The 19,532-nt window shown below is 38.5% G+C and overlaps 1 protein-coding gene across 3 annotated transcripts in view; it reads left to right on the top strand.

The window, feature by feature from the left end:
* GRID2 (glutamate ionotropic receptor delta type subunit 2) overlaps positions 1 to 19,532 on the top strand; it is a 1,603,946-nt gene that overhangs the window by 831,715 nt on the left and 752,699 nt on the right. For all 3 annotated transcript variants that reach the window (XM_051819557.3, XM_051819556.3, XM_002716957.6), the window contains exon 4: positions 1,413 to 1,618. In XM_051819557.3, coding sequence (XP_051675517.1) covers positions 1,413 to 1,618 — 206 coding nt within the window. The remainder of the gene's footprint in view (positions 1 to 1,412; positions 1,619 to 19,532) is intronic.

Genomic DNA, 19,532 nt, shown 5'->3' with positions numbered 1-19,532 from the left:
CTTCTCATGTTTTGCTTCAGGGAAGTGAAGCTCCTCACTAACCACGTCCCTCCACCTTGTCCGAACAGTTTCCAGAGTTGAGATCACTTAGAATGCAAAGTGGATGGCAAGAAACCCATCCTAAATATTGTAATTCCCAGGAAGGTTCTTGGACTAGCAGATATCATGTGTATGTCCCTGCTCCTTACATGTGGGAGCTAAAATTCAAAAAGAAAAGAGAGAGAGAGAAATGCCTATGTGTATCTGTATTGCTGCAAATTTAGTTTTGTCAATCTTTGTTTTATACCTTTTTCAAAGGTATAAAACATTATATAAACATTTTAAAAATGTTATACTACTATAGCTTTAATGATCTGTGGTTATTTTAACTGTATATGAAATTTACTGCATATGAGGGAAATGGTCATCTTTCCATTTCGTTATTGTTTATAGCACTTGACTGTATTCCTGCTGAGCTAGGTTCCTTTTATTTTTACTTTTTGAACTCTTTATTGAGTGGAATATTAAGCCCTTGATTGTAATGCAAATTAAAAATTATTATCTTAACAACTAAAAAAGAAAGAAAACGGAGGAGAGGGAGGAGGGAAATATTATAATAGAATTGTAAAAATAATAAATAAAAGACATAGAAAAAAAACCATATTATATCCCATATTTACTTGTCTTGATGCAAGTCCCCACTCTATTCCTGAATCCAGTTGTCTACTAATGTATACCCTGCAAGGACCCCAGTTTAATTCCCAGCTCTAAGTTTTAGCCTTGCCTAACTCCATGTATCCTCAGACATGACCTTTCTCTCTCTTTCTCTCTCTATTTCTGTCTCTCTGCTCTCCCTGTCTTCCTTCTTTTCTTGCTCTCAAATTAAATAAACATTGTAACATTTAAATGGCATTAATAATTGCATTTCTGGGGCTGGCGCCATGGCACAGTAGGTTAATCCTCTGCCTGCAGCGCCGGCATCCCATATGGGTCCTGGGTTCTAGTCCCGGTTGCTCCTCTTCCAGTCCAGCTCTCTGCTGTGGCCTGGGAAGGCAGTGGAGGATGGTCCAAGTGCTTGGGCCCTGCACCCCATGGGAGACTGGGAGGAGGCACCTGGCTCCTGGCTTCGGATCAGCACAGCCCCGGCCCGTTGTAGCCATTTGGGGAGTGAACCAACAGAAGGAAGACCCTTCTCTCTGTCTCTCCCTCTTACTGTCTGTAACTCTACCTCTCATATAAATAAATAAATACTTATATTTCTCCTATAAACATATTAAATTATACCAATGGGTAAAAATATTTCAGAGTTCTCAATACGTAATTTTAGATGGCTTCTAGGATTGAACAATAAACTTTCTGATATTGGTGAAATAGATTTTGTCTTCCTTCCGTACTGTCATTCACATTGTTGATGGGCTTTTCACTGTTCCTAGATATCCGTGGCATACAAGAGTTTTTGGACAAAGTATCTCAGCAGGGGATGGATGTTGCACTTCAGAAGGTAGAAAACAACATCAACAAAATGATCACCACTCTCTTTGATACCATGAGAATAGAAGAACTGAATCGCTATCGAGACACTCTCCGGAGGGCCATCCTTGTTATGAATCCTGCCACAGCCAAGTCATTCATTACTGAGGTAAGCAAACCTTGCCATGGGGTGAATGGAGTGTGTAAAAGGTAAATACCTTGGGACAGAACCCACCAAGCTGATGAAAACTAAGAGCAACCTGAGAGAACTAAATCCACAATCATCATTAACACTAACGCAGGTAGTTCGTCTCACTCTGTTCAATTAGTAGCTAAGGATGTTTTATTTACATATATGCACGTAGACACGTAGCCAGGAGATTTTGTAAAAGTCTTATGGGAATTCCAAAGTGCTGTTGACCTGATTGGATCTAAAAGTTCAAGAATGAATACACAAGTGCAGCTGCTAACTAATCCTTAATACTTTGCAAGTGAAAATCTTACTTTTGAGAAAATACTTACTTAAATCAAGTTCTTATTGCATATACATGCTTGCTTTTATTAATGCATAGCAGATTTACTTCTGCTTGTGAACTCTGTACTGAGACAAATAATTAAAACTGTCTCAAACCCTGCAAAGTGATGACTACTGTACGTTTTATGATGCTGCATCTTCAAACTTTTAATTATATCTGGTCATTTGGTGAGCAGCTCTGAAACTTTTTAAAAATATAATTAAGAGTTTCTAAGACTTGAGATAACATTTCCATGTTTTAAAATACTTGCGATTGCCTTGCAAAGGATTATTGTGAAGTCATTCTCGCCTTTCTCCAAGTTTTTAATTTTATATAGTGATAGGCCTAGTCACACCATTCCATATTCTCACATAGCCTTTATTGTTAGTGTTTGTAATTATGGTGACTCTACTTGCTTAATACTTTTTCCTTGCCTTACCACTATCCTTCCTTTAGCTTCAAATATGTCACTGTAAGTCTGCAAATTAAGAATGTGTTGCAAGTTCTAATATAATTGGTATCAAGAAACTCAAGGTAGTTTTAAGAAGAGAAAAACTTTGGGAAAACTATCAATATTACCTTTTTTATTTAAACATAGAACATTGTAATGCAGTTTAAAGACAATGTAGAACTTTGACTTTTTGAGCTTAGCAAGTAACTTTGGAAATTACATTGAATCACTAGATTTCTCCATGATAGAAAGAATATTTCAAATTGTAGAGAAGGTGTTTCTTGTTTTTTTTTTTTTTTTTCAAGAGACAAAATCTTCCAGAAGATTTAAAACAAGTACACAGAGACATGCAATATAAATTGAAATATTATAATGGCACTAAATTGGATTGAGGCATCTGGTCATTTCTGTTTGGGGAGATCAGAAAAGGCTTCATTGAGAAGATACATTTGAACTGCACTTTGTGTCATGGGTACTAATTCACAAAAGAGAAACAGAATGTCACAAACAAATATGAACCTATCCCAGCCGTTTTCTAATCATGTATTGTGGGCAAATTGCTTAACATGTCAGAACCCTCATTTTGTCATCAGTGAAATGGAAATAAATATTGATCTCAACATATTAAGATTATATTGTAAATTCATGAGATGCCTCCAAAGCCAGGAGAGCCTAGGACTTAGTAGATGCTCAGGAAATGCTAAGTTCTAGATCATTTTTCTAGCATGCGTCACAGTATCTGACACATGGCAGGTGCTCAAAAACACTTGTAGAATGAAAATAACGTCAAGGTGAGAGAAGACTTTGCATACTCAGAAAACAGTAGTTTGCTGTAGACTACAAGTAGGAAGCATATGATTAATGATGCACATTGTGTGGAAAAAGGATTTTAGGAAGTGACGAAGGCCCTTGAGTGCCCGGTAATAATTCATGTATTTTAGGAAGCAATTAAAAATATGGACTGCGAGGGGTTGGGTATGAGAAGGAATTTCATTGTGGAGGGGTTCTAAAGGTGGAGAGTTTTAGGAAATGATACTTCCCTTTCAGCTACAGAAGAGAAAGGTCTGTTTGGGGCAGGTGGTTATGAACACAAGACCATAGAGTGACAGTCACTCAGGGGCAGCCTCTCGGAGTCTGTGTGGCCAGGAGATAGAGAGTCAAAGAGAATCCTGAGATTTTTAAATGACGTCCTAGCAGATAATTGTGCAGCATTCTTTTGTTAGTTTCTATAACAAAATTTTACTAACTGGATATCTTAAACCACAAATTTTCTCATCATCCTTGAGGCAAATATTCCCAAAATCAAGAAATTGGAAGGGTTGGTTCTGTCTGAGGGCCAAGAGGGCTTGTGCACTTGCTGTGTGGATGTGGGTGGCTGTCTTCGTCCTCTGGCTCATCATGTCATTGACCTCCTCTGCTTGGTAATGTTTCCTACCCCCTCTTATGAAAATGACAAGGGTCACTTTGGATCAGGGCTCTCTATAATAAATTCTTTTGTCTTCATTACTTTGTGAAGACCTGATCTCCAAGTAAATTCACTGTGAGGAACTGAGGGTTGGACTTAAACATAGGAATGGGAGGGGCAACTGATGACCTCATTTAACCCATAGCAGTTGCCATTATTGGTAGGAGCAAGTAAGGCAGAGGGCTAGATTCGAGAGTTCATTTGAAACATGGGAAGTATAAACAGAGTCAAAAATCCAGGTAGTCATAATTATATTTGAACACTGCCGTCACATCTTCCTACTTACTAGCTTCCTTTCCAAGATCATTATAAACAATGAACTCATTTAGTGCTCCTGATTCTTTGCTTCTGCTCTGGCCCGGTCTCATGTGTCAAGAGCATTGATGCAGTGAGTGAGCAGGTGCTACCTCTCCCCCAACCCACCCTCTCTCTGGCTGCCTGTATTTCTCTCTCTCCCCCTAAGAAAGAAAGAAAGAAAGAGAGAGAGAGAGAGAGAGGGAGGGAGGGAGGGAGGGAGGGAGGGAGGAAGGAAGGAAGGAAGAAAAGAAACAACTTTGAGAACTGTGGTTCAGATTTTAAAAGTTTGGAAGGACAATCTGCCACTATTCCTCAGGAACCTGATTACATTCTCTGGGGTAATAAATGTGGTGTGGCATTTCAGGTATAGGTATACACGCACACATGCATACACACACGCACACTTCTTATTCGTCCTTAAATAATGTCAGAATACATATACATTCTTCCTTACAGAAATAATGCCATACTTAGTGTAAATTCTTTACCCTTATTGTTTTAATTTCCTAATATCAAGAAGATTATCCCCTTGAGATATATGAAGTGTTCTGCATGGCATGTAATGACGGTATAGCATTCCATTAACAAAGTAAAATGCTCCCTTCTCTTTCTTTTACTATTTTTTACTTACTCAGATAGTATGATTGGTCGATTTATTGTTTTTTCTGCTACTTATTGCCATTTTGAAAAATATTTTTAAGTGAGGATTTGTTTGTTTACTTCATCTATGTTCACATCTCCTGTCAGTGGGATTATCACACAATTTGAAATAACTTTATACAACCCATCTATACCATCTCACCTTCTATGGACTATGCAGTACCTGCAAAGGTCCTTTCACTGTTCTGCTACTTTTCTGCCTCCCCACTACCATGATCCACAGCTTTATTTTTACATTGAGTGCATTGAAAACATATATTTTCTATTCTGTAACCAACCACAAATAAACCTGTTATACCTTGGCCAAACCTTGATAAGATGAAAATCTATAAATATGCTCATATTTTTCTCTCCATAAATATTTTACTGCACAGGAAAATATTAAGGTATGATTATACGAAATTTTTTTCTCATTCAGCTTCAAGTTTTCCATTTCAGTTATTACTTTTCTTACTTTTTTCTTCATCTTATCTTTGTTGACTGCTTAAATCCTAAATTCCTATCTTTCGTAGCAAAGCTACAAATCCCCGTTTTCTGACTGGAGCCTTTTTTTCCTCCTGCTCTATTTCTGGCACTTCCTTCAGATCAGACAAATGTTTGTGGTCAGGTCCACAGATTCCTGGAGCCCCTGCCTAATAGCTTCCTGTCTTCCTCCTTTGCTGGGGGATAGCGTCAAGTAATGTAAATTAGGGTGCGCAGAAGGTAGACTTTCTCTTTCTTTTTATTTAGAAGAATATATTTATTACAAGTTCATCCTTGATGAATAATTTGGCTAATTATGAATTCCTGGTTAAAAAAAAAAATGTTTACTTCCCAGGCTGGTGAGGTGGCTGCCACTTGCGATGCCAGCAGCCCGTATCAGAGAGCTCTTTCAAGTCCTAGCTGCTCTGTTTCTGCTTCAGCGAACTGATGATGCTACAGGAAAAGGACCCAAAAATGGCCTAGGGCCGTGGGTGCCTGCCACCCCCAGGGAGAGCTGGATGGAGTTCCTGGCTCCCGGCTTCTGTCTGGCCCAGTCCCGTTATGGTCTTTGGGGAGTGAACCAGTAGATGGGATATCTCTAGCTCTCTGTCTCCCTCTCGCTCTGTTACTCTGACTTTCAAACACATAATTAAATAAGTCTTTTAAAAATTACCTTGGAATATCAGAAGCCTTGTCACAGTCTACTTTGGTCCTTTTCATTTAGATGGAGCAAACAGGGTATTTTCATTTTCCAGGAAGGGATGCTAGATTTGCCCTGTGGCTCTATGCGTTTTCTCTGCTATAGGATAACAGTGCCAACATCACTTGTCCCAACCCACTCCCCAGAACATCCACTTAATCTGTGGAAGAGAATCCTACACTTTTTCTTTTTTTTTGTATAAGGACAAATGACAACTTTCTGGGCTATTTTGTATGTCGCAGAGTATGAGAAGGCCTGTACAAATCACCATATATTCCAGTATAACTGATCCTTCATGTTTGTAAATGCACCTACTCAATGAAAATGTGTTTGAAACTCCAAAATCAATACTTGGCATGGTTTTTTTGATCACTTATTTGTAGAGCTACAAATCTGGGGTGTTTCTACAGTTCTTGCTCTGAGTTAAGGTAAAATAAATTGTTTTCTGCATTTGTATTTTTCTTCTCGCACTGTAAACAAGTGTACTTGTCACTGTCTATTTAATGCTATTTTCCATGTTTTTTAGTGCTTTTTGCTGGTGATTTCACTGTTTGAAATACCTTGCAAGCATAGTGCTAAAGGGCTAATCCCTGAGCACAAGGAAGCTTTGCATTGCCTCACAGAGAAACCACCTGTGCTTTCCAACAACGTGTTTAGAGAGAAGTTGTCGTACCATTGATGAGTTCCATGTTCATAAACTAATAGTATGTGCGTGTGTGTGTGTGTGTATGTGTATATCTTAAGTAGAAATACCAAAAATCTGAGGCTTACAGGAACCAAAATTAATTTCCCATAAGCAATTGTGCAATATCCACTCATTCAGTGTTCACAAGAATTTTATAGAACTTAGCTCACTGCAGATGAAAAGAATTGGCTGTACTCATACACTTTCCAGATCCCCAAGTGACCTCAATCTCTATTTGGCTTGGTATTTCCAGTTATCGAGACTTCTAGGGACAGGCAGGAGAGAGGTTTCTGTGCTCAACTGCTGCCCCGCATGATGCCGCAAGTCCATGGTTCATGCCACAGTGCTTCAGCACCTATCACTGGATCCTCACTTTGTGATTTTCTAGTGATGCATTTATAAAAATGTTTCTCTCTTTTCTTTTTTAAAGATTTATTTATTTATTTGAGTGGCAGAGAGAGAGGTCTACCACCTGCTGGTTTATTCCCCAAAAGAACACATCTGCTGAGGCCGGGAGCAAATCTTCTTCCAGGTCTCCTAAGCAGCTTCAGGGACCTGAGCACTTGGGCCATCTCCTACTGCTTTCCAAGCACATTAGCAGGATGCTGGATTGGAAGTGGAGCAGGCATGACTCAAACGGTGCCCATTTGAGATACAGGCACTGCAGGCAGAGGCTTAACCTAATACATCATGCCACAGTGCCAACCCCCATGTTTCTTTTTTAAAAAGATTAATTAATTTATTTATTTGAAAGGCAGGGTGACAGAAAGGGAGAGGGAGAGAATAAGAGAGGGAAAGAATGATTTCTCATCTACTGATTCACTCTCCAAGTGGCTGCAAAAAATGAGGTTGCACAAACCAAAGCCAGGAGGCAGGAACACCATTTGTGTCTCCTGTGTGGTTGGCAGAGGCCCACTCACTGGGGCCATCTTCCACTGCTTTCCCACTTGCATTAATAGGGATCCAGAGTGGAAGCAGAGCAGCTGGGATTCAATCCAGAGCTCCAATAGAGGACACTGATATTGTGTCCTGCTGACCCTGATATTGTGTGGCACTGCTGTGCCACACTACCAGCCCCTAATAAAATTTCCTCATGGTCTCTTTTCTTTTTCTTCATGGTTATTTGTTAATGTACCTAGTGAATGCTGCACATATATTTTTTAAGTCATTTAAAATTAAATGAAAAGGCAGAAGGAGAGAAAAAGACAGAAAAAGATCTACCAACCAATGCTTCCCTCTTCAAGCAACTCAACAGCGAGGGCTGGACAAGGCTGAAGTCAGGAGCCCAGAACTCCATCCAGTATCCCATGTGAGTGGCAGGGACTTAAGTACCTGAGCCATCATCTGCTGATTCCATGGTATGCATTAACAGGAAGCTGGATAAGAAGCAGTGTGGCCAGGACCAGAACCAGGCACTCACATATGGGATACAGGTGTCCCAAGTGGCCATTTTGACTGCTGTACCAGATGCTGACCCCGAATTTTGCATATTTTAATGGAATATTTGTGTTGCCCCCTTTTAGCCTTCTTGAGTTGGAAGGTACAGAATGCTCTTCTAGATTTGGGGAGAGTAAAATGATGCAAACATAAAGGAATTCAGAAAAGAATGAAATGGAATTTTAAGAAGCAATATTAATTTTTGACATTTTAGACTTGGAGAGTATAGCATTTGACATTTCATCCAATTCCGGTTTTACAGTTGAGAAAAGTAAAGGTCCGTCTAGTTCTAATCAGCATTGTCCTCTAACTTCCTCCAGCAGCATTCACACCTCCACAGCTGGTGCTGATAGCAACTGATATTGGACATCCAGGGTCTGAAACTGGTCAAGCAGATTAGCAGCAGGTCCAAGGGGTATCTGATTGTCGGATCCTTGGCATTTCTAGAAATGACCTGCCATGGATTATCCGATCAATATAAAGTCAAATAAAACTAGAAATAAACAGATGGGATGGGATAATAGAAAAGACAAAGGTTGTGATGAGGGTAGAGAAACCAAGTTTGGTAAATACCCACAACAGGGAAGATAGAGAAGAGATATTCAGGTCCGAGGACTAAGGGAGCTTCCAGCTTCCAGCTTCACTGCTTCCTATACTTTGTGAGCTGATGTGGAAATTTGTTCAACTGGTCCCGGGAAATATTAACTTAAAAGTCAATAGAAGGAGTTTTTAAAAAGAAATTGCTCACTTACCATTGTCATTTAATTGCTAAAGGAAAAATAAGCACATCAATTCTGTGTGCATCTCTTTTACTGTCCCTGGAGCAATTATGTGGCATTGAGTTAATTATGCTTTCTTTGAAGTCTTGGAAATTTAATACATTAAATGTCTACAGTTCGTGCTCCACCTCTTATTCAAGAGGTTCAAAGCTTTAAGAAAAAGACTACAGTTATGCACAGTTGAGTAAATCAACCTGCTGTGATATCAGCAGAAAATTATCACAGTGCACCTTTCAGTGTCCTTGAAATGAATATGGTGTGTAAACTGAAAGTATGTCATTGTAGAAATTAAAAGAAAGAATAAGGAAGGAAGGTGGGAGAAGGGGGTTCCTGGGAGTGAGGGGAGGGTGGGAAGTATCACTATGCTCCTAAATCTGTATATAAAAACATGAAATGTGTTGTTTATATAAATACAAAAATTATTTTAAAAATGGATAGGTGAAACAGGAGTGTTAATTCCTCTTAAATATGGATTACAGGAATTATTTTGAAAAGCAATCTTTTTTTTATATAAGAATGTTTCATTGGTTGCTCTGTAAGTTATACATTTTCCCAGAAAGAATACAAAACTTCCATATAAATTAGAATGTTTTGGCCATGGTTTTTAGTTTTCAGGTTTGATCAGAAATACAAATCCATTGAAAATAGGCACTTTTTATTATTTCTATGGCAGTGGGTATCATTTCCCATTTGCTTTTTTTGGCAAAACTTGAGAAAGGAACCCCACTGTTATGTGAAATCCTTTTACTCCACAATAAAAAAAAATGGGTAGTATCTCTTATTCTTTAAAGCTACTTTATGAAATATTTTCATTCTATTATACTATATCCCAGATTCATGAAAGAACTTTGAATCTGTCAAATAATAAAAAGGCACAGTTACTTGCTACGAATATATAAGCATCTTCCCAGAAATAAGCCTTCAGAAAGCTTTGGGAAACAAGAAAAGTTAGCATGTCTCAAGAATTACAGAAAGAGTCTTAACTCGTCAAAGCATACTCATGGTACTCCAGTTAATGTGATTGTTATTTAATACTGATTTTAGTAATACATTTTATCCAAAAAGGAATTATTTGAAGACATTATACAGTGTACACTTTTAAAAAAAAAAAAAAAGATTTATTTTATTTATTTGAAAGAGTTACAGAGAGAGGTAGAAACAGAAAAAGACAGAGAGAGGTCTTCCTTCTGCTGGTCCATTCCCCAAATGGCTGCAAAAGCCAGAGCTGAGCCAATCTGAATCCAGGAGCCAGGAACTTCTTCCAGGTCTCCCATGTGGATGCAGGCGCCCAAGAGCCTGGGCCATCTTCCACTGTTTTCCCAGGCCGTAGCAGAGAGCTGGATCAGAAGTAGAGAAGCCAGTACTCGAATTGGTGCCCATATAGGCAGGCCAGGCCTTTAACCTGCTTCACCACAGCACCAAAGCCATAATATACAGTTTTTAACATAAAGTTATTATATTTTACAAGGATGGTAGGACAATTTTTTTTTCAAGAAACTATCTGTTGCTGGAAGTCTCTAATAATAAAGTGCTATTCATGGCTGCTATGAACTTGTTAAAGCAAACCTTGAATGAAATATAGCTGACATGAAGAGTAGTACACAGAATTTTACAACTCAACAAATCCCCAGGTGACCAGCATGCAGCTCAATAAACAGAACAGAATGGAACGCCCTCTCAGCACTGCCCAGATATGATCCTTCTCAAGGTATCCTGACTACTAGCCCAAAAAGCTAGCAGGGCTTGGTTTTAAACTGTGTATGAATAGAATAATACAGCATTTACTGCTGGTCTGCTTTTTCTACGTTTTTAGATTTATTTATCTATTTGCTGGAAAGGCAGAGCAACAGAGAGAGAGAGATAGATCTTCCATCCACTAGTTCACTCCCCAAGTGGTTTTTTTTTTTTTTTTTTTGACAGGCAGAGTGGACAGTGAGAGAGAGAGAGAGAGAGAGAAAGGTCTTCCTTTGCCGTTGGTTCACCCTCCAATGGCCGCCGCGGCCGGCACGCTGCGGCCAGCGCACCGCGCTGATCCGGTGGCAGGAGCCAGGAGCCAGGTGCTTTTCCTGGTCTCCCATGGGGTGCAGGGCCCAAGCACCTGGGCCATCCTCCACTGCACTCCCTGGACACAGCAGAGAGCTGGCCTGGAAGAGGGGCAACCGGGACAGAATCCGGCGCCCCGACCGGGACTAGAACCCGGTGTGCCGGCGCCGCTAGGCGGAGGATTAGCCTAGTGAGCCACGGCGCCGGCCCCCAAGTGGTCTTAAAACCAAGTGTGAGCCAGGCTAAACTCAGGAGACAGAAACTCCATCCTGACCTACCACATGGGTTGCAAGGGCCCAATATTCCATCTTCTACTGTTTTCCCAGGCTCATTATCAAGAATGCTGGACCCAAAGTAGAGCAACCAGGACATAAACCAATGCTCTGATATGATATACTGATACCACAAGTGACAGTTTAACCCCCTGCACCACAATGGCAGTCCTTGCCTGCTTTCCTTTTGTCAGCATAGTTTCTGTGAGATTCATTCATGTGAAGTATTGAGAAAACATTTGTTTCTTTTGTTTGCTTCAAAATACTTCATTGTATGAATATACCAAAGTTTTTGCAACATCTGTCAGTGAGTGCATCTGGTTTTGCCCTTTACAAATTGTGGGTCTATGTGAATCTTTGTGTGTGTGTATATATTTCTGTTGGGTATATACCTGGGAGTGGAATTGCTCAATCAAGAAGAATGTATAAGGTACGTTATATATAAATTCTAACTGAGACAGTTGCAAATTACTGACACTAATTTGACTTTCACTGGTAGCAACTGAAAATGCCCCAACTTACTTCTTTCTCGCTAGCTTTTGTTACTTTCAGTCTTCATTTTATGAGGACACATCAAAAAGTTCATAAAAAATGGAATTTTGTTATAAAATATTTTGAAATCCATGTATAACTTTTACATAATATGTATTTTCCATGAACTTTTACAGATTCTTGGTATTTATACTTGTGGGTATGTAACAGAGTCAGATTTTCTTTTTAATTTGTACTTTCCTGTTGAGATAAAAGTTTTTTTAGGTATTTGTTGGGTTTGGGGATATTTTGTAGGGTACTTCTTTTTGTCTGTCATAACTTTTAGGAGTCTAATGAATGAGTCCATGTCAGATAACTGTATTTTAAAGACTTTCTTCCATTCTATCTTTTCACTTTATAAAAAATGAATTTGGATGAATGAAAGTTTTTACTTGTGATGTAGCCTAATTTTTCAGTTTGTTGTTCTTTATGGTTTCCACTTTTTGTCTTTATAAAACAAACTTTCTACCTCCAATTCATGAAAAGCTACTCCTATTTTTTTTCTAAAGATACGTTTGATTTCAAGTGTATATTTTCCTGCTTTATCTAACGGTCATCTGAAATTGGTTGTTTTGCATAATGGGAAGTAGAGTTAAAGACACAATTTATTTCCCATATGGTTTACACTATTCATTTCAACACACAACATTGGAGACTCCCACCACCAGTGAATAAACATGAATTTATTAGTATATTTGAATATATAGGGTTATTACTCCCATACTGCATCCTGTGCCTGGTACACGTTTTTTTCTAATAAGAAGTACTTGACATTAGGAAAAAATGAAATGCTATGTTTTTAACTTCATTGGATTGAGACTTTTCCTACAATCGCATCATCACAAAAGCTGATGACACTGGATTATGTAGTAAAAACTGTAAGTCTTTACTAGGGTTCAATATCATAGATCATCAAGGAGCAGCTAGTGGTCAGTCACTCAAACTAGCAACCACTATGTAGCATATGGATATGGTTTTACAACTGCATGGGAATCTAAGAGAAATTTGTGTTTTTATGAGAGACAGACACAGAGAGACAGCCAGTGTGCTCCCATTCTCTGGTTCACTCCTCAAATGCCTGCAACAGCTGGGACTGGGCCAAGCTGAAGTCAGGAGTTGGGAACTCAATCCAAGTCTCCCACATATGTGTCAGAGACCCAATTACGTGGGCCATCACCTGCTGCTTCCCACAGTGCACATAACAGGAAGCTGGAATTGAAATGGAGCTTGCACAGGAACCTAGGTACTCCACCATGGGATACAGGTGTTCCAACTGGCATCTTAACTTCTAGGAAAAATGCACATTGCAATACATTTTTTTTAAAAGAGTCATTTATTTATTTGAAAGACTGAGTTACAAAGAAAGGTAGAGACAGAGAGGTCTTCCATCCGCTGGTCCACTCCCTAGATGGCTGCAACGGCCAGAGCTGAGCCGATCCAAAGCCAGGAGCCAGGAGCTTTCTCTGGGTCTCCCATGTGGGTGCAGGGGCCCAAGCTCCTGGGCCATCCTACACTGCTTTCCTGGGCCACAGCAGAGAGCTGGATCGGAAGAGGAGTAGCCAGGACTAGAACTGGCGCCCATATCGGATGCCGGTGCTTCAGGCCAGAGTTTAAACCTGCTGCACCACAGCACTGGCCCATGGCTATAAATTTAATTTAAATGGATTTCAAAAAAGCTGTAACAGGTAGATGCTAAGAGGCTAAATTAAGTCAAGTTCATTTCAGAGTTAATTTATATTCTCTTATAGCAAAGTTTTCAATCATTATTGAACTGCTCTGACACCAAGTTATCCCTTTGGCTTGGTAAGTTTGTATTGAGCTTGAAAGACAGCTCTTTTATTGGCTCACCCAGAAATGGATTTTTTTCAAATGAAAAAGTTCCAAATTTACTTTATTTTCCATTTGACCAAAATCATTTATGACAGATCTTGTTTCTATTAAGGAGACCTGAAGGAGCATTGCATTTTGCTCTTCTGACTGCACTCTTTTTCCTCTCAGAAGGTAGCCTTGAACACAGAAATGAAGCAAAGTAGAGAATTCAGATGAGGCCAAACTTCCCAATAAAACAGTCCTAATGCACCTCTCTCCTGTCACTGCTGACTTGGAATACTGATATTGGTGGACAGTTTGTTATGAAATTCTAATAATCTACCCGTTATTTAACAATTTTTGCTTTTGCAGCATCTACAATGCTAGATTTTCCTTTATTTTAAGTGAGTCTGACATTTTCATTTCGTTCTCTGAATTGAAACAAATAAGAAAATATTTGACCTTAAAGTAAATGTTCTGCTCTTATTTTAACTACAAAGTCACAACTATTTCAACCTTCCAGACCAAGAAATTGAAGCCCGTCTTTAATCCACTATTAATTTATACATTCAGTGAAACAATATGTTTAAAGCAATCCTGTACAATTTAGTGCAGGAGGTGTCATAAGAATATGATAGTAAATGATATATGATTCTGTATTCCAAGGAGTATAAACTAAAAAGGAAATTTATGTAAGCATAAAATGTACAAAACAATGAAACCATAAGAAAGCGAATGAGTTATGCTTCTCAACCCATAAAGGAATTCAGAAGAAAACAAATTTGATATCTAAAACCTAATCAAATAACATTATAGACAAGGTATGGGATCAAGGTATGTGTCAAAATTGTATTTATTACAGTGTAACAGGAAAGTGTTGGCTGTTTCAAAAATTTCTTACCATAATTGGCTATTATCTTTCAAAGCAAAGCTAGAGTGTGACTGAATCCAAAAGCGGTTAAATTAATATTGATTTTTCCCTATATGAAATTGTACAAACAAATAAAACAACAGAGGGGGTGGCTCGAACAGACCTAATGATAAATTTGGCTTGGAATTTTCAGTGTTTATTAGTACTGCTTAGAGAAAGTACTGACCTAGGGAGCCAAGGGTATGACAGCATTCAGAGATTTTCTCTGTAGTGTATCAGGCAGCATTTGGGTGAAATAATTGTCAGAATTTTGCCCCTCCCAATGTGCTGTTCCTGCTCTCAGTATCACCTTTTGAATCCAGGAGAACACTGAATCTATACCTTCTAAACACTATAGAGATGTGTTTGTCTTAGATAAATAAATTAACAGTTTAATTCATGTATCTGCTTCTAGTAAACTTACTTAGGACATAAATGCCCAGTACATGCTACAAGCACCATTACTTCCATTTCCGGACACAAACGTTGGTTACTCTACTCTGTCCTGCAGTACTCGGCAGGCATGGCAAATGGATCTTAGTTAGAACTGGTGTCTAAACCTATTTGCCAGTCTGGGATAGTGTGAGTCAGTCTCCCAGAACTTAATCAATTCCTTAAATGCTTACTGACAAAATCAATATTTTAGATTTGTGGAGGTCCAGATTTTAAGGTATTGCTACCCCTTGGAGCTTTGTTGAAAAGTTAGCTAGTCCCTCATGATTACAATTCTATCCAGGTTTTTTTCTCACTTTAATACAGATGATAAGAGGGAGCTAAGTGTCCAGATAGATAAAATTAAGAAGGTTCATGAGATTTTTCTAGAAAGAAATATTTCATTAGAATACAAAAACATTATTACATGAGAGTGAATATATTAAATTTATATGTATCCATATAGTACTAAAATTAGATGAACAGCTGATCCCTGGATTTTATATACTAATAGTCTAATATGTATATTAATAGGTAGGGCAACATTTAAGTCAATGTTTTAAAGTATTTAATATTCGAAATTTAGGCAGTGAAAGTGGTGGAAGCCTATTGTCTGTAATGAAGGGAAGCATGATTGAAGATACTGAGATGGAAATTCAAAACATGTACTAGGAGGAAGGTGGAACAGGGAGCCTCAGTAGAAGTAGAATTCTAGGATGCAAAGTCAGCAAAGAAGTTAAAACCAGACTAGTAGGTAAAAAAAAAAATTATTGAATGTCAAATGTAAAGAAGGAAATAGACTGCAATGGCAGCATAAACATGTAATCTTGATTCAGTGTCTATGCAATTAGCTACATAATCCTGGCCAAGCCACTTGAAATCATTCCAATTTATTTTCTTCATCTGTGAAGTAGAGTAATTGTGGATCACAGAATTATTTTGAAGACCATATGTGATCATCTCTAGAATAAGATTCCAACCTATTAAACATTTTGCCAGGTGTTGTTGTGCATTGCTCTAGGACGTTAGAGCAGAACAAACAAAAAGTACAAATGATGTTTGAATTATACTTCACAATGGATCTGTGAAATGGGTTGCTTGTTTCAATGTATGAATCAATGGAATTAAGAATCGAGTGTTTCAAATGAGTTTGAGATGCAAGCAACAGATACAAATCCTGTGCTTTAAATCTGTGTCTCACACAAGCTAATGTTTGAAATCAAGAACATAAGAATATGAACAGGTTTTACAGATAACATGAGTAAAATTTTAGCTATAAATTTGTTTCTCATCAGATGGGTGGAAATGAAGGAAAGAAACTGAGTAGTTCTTAGGAAGAGTGATGTGTTTGGCACTGAGATGATAACAGATAACCTTTGGAAAAACACTCATTAAAATACTGTGAAGGAGAATCATATTCCAACTAGGTAATAAATGAGTTGTCTGCAAATAAGCAGAATAAGAATAGGCAGCCCTTTCACACTTGGAAGTGAAAAGGAGAGTCAAATACTGACATATCTTGGGAAGGAATCTATTTCAAGGAAAGACATTTTCTGTGCAAAGGAGATCAGGGAGAAATGGAAGATACAAGTTTCAGGGAATGAATCATTATAAAATAACTGCAAGGAAATTGGATCCATTTTTAGGTTACATTTGAATGAGGTGAAGCAGAAGATGGTTAAAAATATAGAGAATTTTGTAGGTAAAGAAGAAGCCTCAACTGCATTTGGATGGGATGCATTTATTGTAGAATTAATGATTCCTAATTCATTTTTTTGAGTTGTGCAGTAGATTGGATGCAGAGGCAGAAGAAAAGATGAAAAAAAAATAAAGGATACTTACCCAAGGAGAAAAACCTGCCAAAAAGCAGCTACAGAAGGCTTGTGCTACTTATGAGGACCATAAACAAGCTGCATTAGAGACACTGGGAAGTAATTCATTTCCTTCTGGAAACTCACTTACTAATGTGAGTTAGAGACTATGAAGGAAATTCTCCTTGATTGTTTACAGAATATGACCCTTTGACGAATAGTAGAGAATCCTTCACTGGCAGAATCTAGAACTCATGAGAATCTAGTCAAGGGTGTGGCTGAGAACAACCTAGAGTAAGTGGTAAAGGGTTCAGCCACAGTTTCCATAGGTGGTAGAATGTCTGCCGTGGGGCAGGATACACAAGTATCCTGAAACACCAAGAGCGGGACAGGCAGGTCCTGGAACATGTGGTGTGCTGGGTCCTAGGACTCAGAGGGTGGTTGAGGTTCAGGAGAGGCTGAGTTCTTAACAGGATGACTTCAACTAAACATGCAACTCAGTTCATTGGTCAGCATACGGAGAACAAGCAATGTGGATCCTGCAGGTTAGGCTTAGAGTGAAGGCAGAGAACAGAGAAGACAAGGTTCAATGGTACAAAGAAGGACAGAGAAGCTATGGGACTGGAAAGAGATAGAAACTAGACATGTTGATCAGGGCAAAGTATAATTACATTAGATGAAGTCGAACTTCAGTCAACAGACAGCAACACATTCAACACATTTTTGTTAGTAAAATTTCTTAGTGTACTGTGGACTAAGCCAAAAATTTCCTTTGAGATTCCTGCTTCTAGAAAAAAAAATTGAAACTATTTCAGACTGCTTTTTTGCTGTAAGAGAAATTTGAGAAAGATACTCCAATATTTTACTATGACAGACCAGTCAGTATATTGTTAGACCCTTAGACCATCAATGCTTGTTATAGCAAAATTCACGATTAGACTTTGGTCCTGAAATTACATTTCTAACCCATGTCATATTTCTTTTATAGTAAAGTGCCTCAGAACCTCCTTGGAGTTAAAAATAAATCCATGCTTTTAGCCTTGCTTATGCAATGTATGTGTCTATGACAACATACATTTACATGCAAACAAATACAGAATGTATTAAAAAGCAAGTTTATGGACTCAGACCCTAGGTCACATCCTATAGGTTCTTACATATGTTTCAAAATAGCATTTGCCATTAAGATTTTTCTTTCTCTTAAAACTAAAAGCTACATATTGATGGCTGGTTAAAATGTAATTATTGCTTTCCTGTAGTATTTGATTAAATCCAGAGTTAGATTACTAGACTTCTTTAACTGGCCAAAAACTTGGGTTTGAAAGATATGAAAACTAGCTGACATAAAATAATTAAAACTTATAATATACAAAATACTTTTTTCACTATGACTCTTGTTACGTTTGGCAAGAATCTGAATAGCCTTTAGAGAGTATTTTTACTAACCTTTTTGAAAGATATGAATCTATCAGTTTTTAAAAATTGGCATAACAGATTACTATCCAGATTTGTGAAGGAAAAGTGAAAGTTGGGAGGTGGATATGGAACTGGGTGGAAAAGTAAGTTTAATATCTAAATTCTTACATACAGGACTGGTGTCCAGTCAGCAGTGTAGACATCTACTCCCTGCTTTTGGTTGTCATTCTTTTTGGTAATAGAGGCCCAACCCCAAATTCTGGGTATCTATTTTATGGGGTTTTAGAAATATTTTGGATAGCATTTCTAAACACATGAATGCCCTAGCAAGTTGAAGTTGTGAGACCTACATCCAATGATACAATTGAAGAATTTTTAAAATCCAGACTCCTTATTATTCTCATCAGTAGTCTTATTTACATTAGAATCTGAAAAAAAATCCAATTTATAATGGTTTAAACCTCACCATTGTTTGCTTTTCTTTTGCTTGCTAATTATTCATTTACCTTAGTGTACTATGATGTTTTCCTTTTCTAAACTTTACTTAGACTAAATTTTCTATAACTTGGAGATATTTCCATTGATAATAATACTGCTTTGAAATTAGCAGCTTTACTAAGAAAAAAAAATTAATTCTCCGTATATTTTGTTTATACTTACATAAGAGTTTTATACAGTTTAAAGGAAAGATTTGAATTGAATTACTATGTAAGAGATAATGGAGGCCGGCACCATGGCTCACTTGGCTAATTCTCCGCCTACAGCACCGGCATCCCGGGTTCCAGTCCAGGTTGCTCCTCTTTCAGTCCAGCTCTCTGCTGTGGCCCGGGAGTGCAGTGGAGGATGGCCCAGGTCCTTGGGCCCTGCACCCACATGGGAGACCAGGAGGAAGCACCTGGCTCCTGGCTTCAGATCTGGGCAGCGCTGGCCCTGGCAGCCATTAGAGGAGTGAACCAATGGAAGGAAGACCTTTCTCTCCGTCTCTCTCTCACTGTCTATAATTCTCTCTCTCTCTCTCTCTCTCTCACTCTGCCTGTCAAAAAAATTAAAAAAAAAAAAAAGAGAGAAATAAATGGAAATGTGTTTACCTAGAACAAAATTTTTCAACCTTTTCACTATTTTTAATAAAATACATTTATTTTTTGTTTATTTGAAAGGCAGAAATACAGAGAGGGAGACTCTCTCTCACACACACACATAGAGAGAGAGAGAGAGGAGAGAGAGGAGAGAGGAGAGAGAGAGAGGGGAGAGGGGAGAGGGGAGAGGGGAGAGGGGAGAGGGGAGAGGGGAGAGGGGAGAGGGGAGAGGGGAGAGGGGAGAGGGGAGAGGGGAGAGGGGAGAGGGGAGAGGGGAGAGAGAATCTTCCATCTGCGGATTCACTCCTCAAATACCACAATAGCCTGGAAGT

The sequence above is a fragment of the Oryctolagus cuniculus genome, chromosome 8, assembly GCF_051225735.1.
Source record: "Oryctolagus cuniculus isolate XC-2025 breed Fujian yellow rabbit chromosome 8, ASM5122573v1, whole genome shotgun sequence".
Lineage (NCBI taxonomy): Eukaryota > Metazoa > Chordata > Mammalia > Lagomorpha > Leporidae > Oryctolagus > Oryctolagus cuniculus.
Note: the sequence above shows the minus strand (reverse complement) of the source record. Positions and strands in the feature narration are given on the sequence as shown.